General features: G+C 40.4%; 1 protein-coding gene across 1 annotated transcript; it reads left to right on the top strand.

Annotated features, from left to right (window-relative positions):
• The first annotated feature begins 1392 nt into the window (after positions 1 to 1392).
• LOC117065513 (60S ribosomal protein L39) lies at positions 1393 to 1794 on the top strand. Its single transcript, XM_033180373.1, has one exon. It carries the CDS (start codon positions 1445 to 1447, stop codon positions 1598 to 1600), a length of 156 nt encoding a protein of 51 aa, XP_033036264.1. The 5' UTR covers positions 1393 to 1444; the 3' UTR covers positions 1601 to 1794.
• Positions 1795 to 5277: the final 3483 nt, after the last annotated feature.

Raw genomic sequence — 5277 nt, 5'->3', positions numbered from 1 at the left:
TCAACCTCAAGAAAGAAAGAAATCCTGTTACTTTCACCAAAATGGATGAAACTTGAGCTCATTATGTTAAATGAAATAAGCCAGGCACAGAAAGTTAAATACTGCATTATATCATTTATATGTGGTATCTAAATAAGTCAAATTCATAGAAGCAACAGTAAAAGGGTGGCTGAGGGGAGGGTGGGGGATTGAGGAGATCAAAGAATGCTGATCAAAGAAAACAAACTATCAGTTATACAGGATGAGTAAGTTTTAGAGATCTAATGTACAGGATGGTGACCATAGCTGATAAAATGTATTGTATACTTGAAATTTGCTAAGAGAGTAGTTCTTAAGTGTTCTCACCACACACATGCACAGGCACACGCAAATGGTATCTATACAAAGTGATGGTTATGTTAATTAGCTTGATTGTGGCAATCATTTCACAATGTATACATATATCAAGACATCACCTTGTATACCTTAAATACATGCATTTTTTATTGTCTTCAGTTATATCTCAATAAAGCTGAAGAAAAAGAGTATGAAAAATGGGGGGATGGGAAACAGGACCCTAGGGTCATGGAACAGAGGAGACAGCTTCTGTTCAGTAGGGGTGATAGGAGTGTCAGGGAAAGACACTGGCCTACAGGTAAACCTGAGACAAGGATGCCTCCAAATTCCTCAGCAGGGAGGGATACAGGAGAGGAGCCACAGAAATGGAGCAGGAATGCATAGAGAAGACCCCCAAGACAAACTTCACCTCACTTCCAATCAAGCTGTTTTCAGAAAACACATGGGAGGCAAAATCCAAGCCTTTTTGTCTTTGTCCTTCTTCAAATAAAAAGTAAAATAAGCATTAATACACAAAGGGGTCACAAAACCTCAAGTTTTTGCCCATCTTAGAGGTCCTGCCTCTGAGGGGGGATGACAGAAGCATAATAATTTGACACTCAGTATTGTTGGTTAAAGAGAATGTGCTACCCACAGACAGCCTGAGATATGACTAGAGGCCTCTTTAAAATTAAAGTCTAAGAGACAAGAAGTTTCCAAACAAAATAAATAGGCAGATGTTTGTGTCACCCTGATTTTGTTTAGGATTTCCTAGATGACTACTAAACATTTTATTTAAAAAAATTACTTTTGCCATGTAAGAAAACTTAGTAATTTTTCTAAAACTGAAAAGTTAACTGCAGTCTCATTGAACTATTCCTTAAAAAACAGGCCAGGACAGCAAGCTAAGCTGCCGAGTGATGACAGTTGTGATAGCCCACAGCTCTGAGCAGGGAGGTAAGGGGAGCAGTGTCAAGTTAAATCTGTCAGAAGAAGTTGAGAAACCTAATAAAAGTATAAAATATTCAGGATGCAGGAGAAGTGTACCCAAATTCTCCATTAAAAAAAATAGCTTCCCCTCTTTTCCTTTCTCCGCCATCGTGGTGTGTTCTTGCCTCCACTTCTCACCATGTCTTCTCACAAGACTTTCAGGATTAAGCGATTCCTGGCCAAGAAACAAAAGCAAAATCGTCCCATTCCCCAGTGGATTCGGATGAAAACTGGAAATAAAATAAGGTACAACTCCAAAAGGAGACATTGGAGAAGAACCAAGCTGGGTCTATAAGGAATTGCACATGAGATGGCACATATATTTGTGCTGTCTGAAGGTCACGATCACATTACCATATCAAACTGAAAATGTCACCACTCTCTGGAGAGTTTGACGTATTTTCCTCTCTGAATCTATTATGAATGCGTTGGTTGGCTGGGTTCAGTAATAAATATGTGAGGCCTTTCATTTCAAAAAAAAAAAAAAAATAGCTTCCCTTTAAGAAGCCGAAAGAGATATGAGAACAGCAGCCGCCTTGGGGCACCACTTCTAGGTTGATCTACCTGAAATCTGATTAAGTGAAAATATAATGAGCATTTCCACTTGTGTGCTAGAATTAAAAAGGCATCACCTGCAAATAATGTTACTGAGCATTTTTTTATATTGCAAGGCACTGAAATAAGCACTTTACGTTAACTAACATTAATCCTCAAAACAAATCTATCAGGTTGGTATCATTATTCATATTGGTAGGAAACTGAGGTGCATAGAGTAACATATGAGCAGATGCCTATGGGGATGCAGGTTGGTCTGAATCCAGGCAAGTGCACTTTGGACAATGACACAAGTTAAAACAATAAAGGAACAAAGACCCCATTGATTCTCATTATTTGTGGTAATTATGCTATATAAAGCCGTTCTAAAAAATGTAATTAGCAAAGACAGAACCATTGCTTCTGGGGGAAGTGGAGGGTGAAATTTCTACAAACCTCTGGTCACGACATTTTCTTTTTTCTTTTTCTTTTTTTTTGGGAGGATGGGGGGGGAGGTGGTGTTTCACTCTTGTTGCCCAGGCTGGAGTGCAATGGCACAAACTCAGCTCACTGCAACCTCTGCCTCCTTAATTCAAGTGATTCTCCTACCTCAGCCTCCCCAGTAGCTGGGATTACAGGTACACGCCACCACGCCTGGCTAATTTTTGTATTTTTAGTAGAGATGGGATTTCAACATGTTGGCCAGGCTGGTCTCGAACCCCTGACTTCAGGTGATCCACCCACTTTGACCTTCCAAAATGCTGGGATTACAGGCGTGAGCCACCATGCCTGGCCGACATTTTCAACTGATAAATATATAACCTTGCTTCACATGTTTCTATTTACAGAAAACTTATGTAAGATACTGTTGATGCATTAACACTGAGCTCATGGCCAATAGCACTATAGCTTGTATCTGAATGAAGCTTATCATAAACACATTTTCTCCCTAAGACACATCACAGCCTTCTTACTCTTAGGAACACTACATAGCACTTCAGCACTCTGGTTGGGGGCCATTTTAAATGACAAAATCATCAACAGAAAGTCAAAAATGGGAAAAACGTGGCACTAAATTGACCACTAAAAGAAAACTTGTTTACAGAATGAGAGCTGAAACAAAATGGAAGAGTTGATCTCAGTTGGGAATGTGCACTTCTGGTAACAAATTTTTCACTGCACGTTTCACATCTCCAGTGACTGTAAAAGTGCTGTGTCAATTTGGGGATTATGTATCAATTTTGGAGAGTAGAGGAATTCATAAATACAGAATCCAGCAATAATATTAATGAACTACATGCATTCTGCCCATCCCCATAGCCTGGTAAACAATGTTCTGGAGAGCAGAAAAGGGGAGAAGGATGACAAGAAAACCAGAAAGAGGGGCCCAACAGAAAGCAAGATCTATGTTGCTGACATCCTTGGTTTTAGCAGGTCAGTTTTTGTAGCATTTCTTCTCTTGAGGGCTCTGTGTTGTAGCCTTGTTTAAGTAACCGACAGGCTTATTTCCTGAAGCAGAAACCCTACATTCCTTGTTCCCCTCTCGCGTTTTCCAGATCTTTCCTAAATGAGGACTTGACTTGTCCCGTCTCTAATTCCTTGACAAATCCAGGAGTGCTGTTTCTCAACACAGCCATTATTGGGTTGATACTGTTTTCAGTCTTTCTCATATCTCGTTACCCTTATTCAGAAATGATCTGATCACCTAATGCTACATTTTAGAAACTTTTCTACACAAATGAACAAAAGGAGTTAAACTGATTTATCTATTGAGATTAAAGAAACCCAGGGTAGGTGTGGCATTTAAGCAAGCCTGGAATAAAGATGACACCCCCAAATGATGGCTCAGGACCTTACCTCTCTCTCGAACTCAGCTCTCTTTTACTGTGCTAACCCACACTCAAAGAGTCTCTCCCTGTGGTCACCCAGTGGCAAACAGAGACACCAAAGGCAAAATCTTTCCAACTTTAGCTCAAGAACAAAGACATGGACCCCTTTTCTCGTATCCTTAACAAAGACCTTAGGACTTAACTAGCCGTTATTCAAACTGTCCTGATTTAAATCCGCATGTGTCCATCCTGATTGACATAAACTCAGACTGTTTGCGTGAGGATGGAGCATCCCCCAATAAAAACTATGAGGTTTTTTAGAAGCCGGACTCCTCTGTGTAGGCAAACACGAATGAATGCTACACAGGTGAAGTGAGGTTCATCTGCCTCCTAAGCCGGCCTCAGAGGAGTTCCTCTTTTCCAGAGGATCTGTCCTCAACGTCCTGAGCCCTAACAGTCAATAGTGGCCAGATGAGGGCAGTAGAGAGAAAAGTCGCCGTGAAAACCTCAGCTCACAGGAAGCTATGATGGAGCGCTCACTGCTCTGGGTACATGTCAGAGAACTTGAAGCTGATTTGAAGCTTGCTGCCTGTACCCACTAAGGCATTATGATTGTCACGCACAACTGGCTTCCTGCTCTCTGAGGATTCTCTCTGGCTGCCAGAGCCTGCTCTCCCCAGACACCTGGCAGGTTTGAAAGGCCAGAGAGTTAACACTCCTTGAGAGCAGTTCCCCGCATCCCCCGCCCCCGCCCCGCCAGTGAACCCTCCTGTGGTATGACCCTGAGGCACATGTGCCACACTGACTCACAGCTTCATCCTAGTGGGGATGAAAATCCAGTGAATTGGAGAAACAATGCACTTTCCTTCTCTCTCATTCCCCTGCTTCTCTGCCAGTGCCTCTGGGATCACCTCCCAAATAAACCACTTTACTAGAACCTTGTCTACTGAGACAAATGCCACATGGACCATGATGGCATGGGATCCAGAATTTTAAATATTTTTGCAAGAACACATATTTTCTGTTGTTGTGTTCTCCCTACTATAGAATAAAAATCAAGGAGAGGATGGATAATCTCCTTGCTGGGAAATCCACTGTTAACATATTTTCTAGAAATAAATGAAAAGAATATATATTTATGCAGAAAAATGTAAATAGCATGATACTATAAAATGTAAAAACTAAATTTGTATTTTCTCACCTTCTTCCAACAGTAAATTCTGATTAATTCTCTTGTAATTCCTCCCACAGAAAAGAGAATATACAGAGAAAGCAAAAGATAAAAGAGAAGAGAATGTCAGAGAGAGGTACAGAAGGAGAGAGCATTTGCAAAGCTTTTGGTATAGAGCTGGTTACTAAATAAATCACTTTCCTTAACACTTTCTTCAAACAATAATTCTATCTTTGAATATACTTCAAGTAACAGAACCTGCACTGTAAATAAACATACATACAGGCATGTTTAAATGATGATGTTGGTCTGGCTACTGGATATGCCATAGATTAACTCAGTTAACTCACCAATAAAAATTCAAATGAAGTCCTCTTTGCTAATGAATAAAAATGAACAGCACTAAAATCTAATTACATCCCTACAAGAATATTTTAT

This window comes from Trachypithecus francoisi, unplaced genomic scaffold, assembly GCF_009764315.1.
Source record: "Trachypithecus francoisi isolate TF-2019V2 unplaced genomic scaffold, Tfra_2.0 Lachesis_group2, whole genome shotgun sequence".
Taxonomy (NCBI): Eukaryota; Metazoa; Chordata; class Mammalia; order Primates; family Cercopithecidae; genus Trachypithecus; species Trachypithecus francoisi.
Note: the sequence above shows the minus strand (reverse complement) of the source record. Positions and strands in the feature narration are given on the sequence as shown.

Coding starts and splice junctions, on each gene's coding strand:
- LOC117065513 (XM_033180373.1), top strand. CDS start 1,445: ATGTCTTCTCACAAGACTTTCAGGATTAAGCGATTCCTGGCCAAGAAA.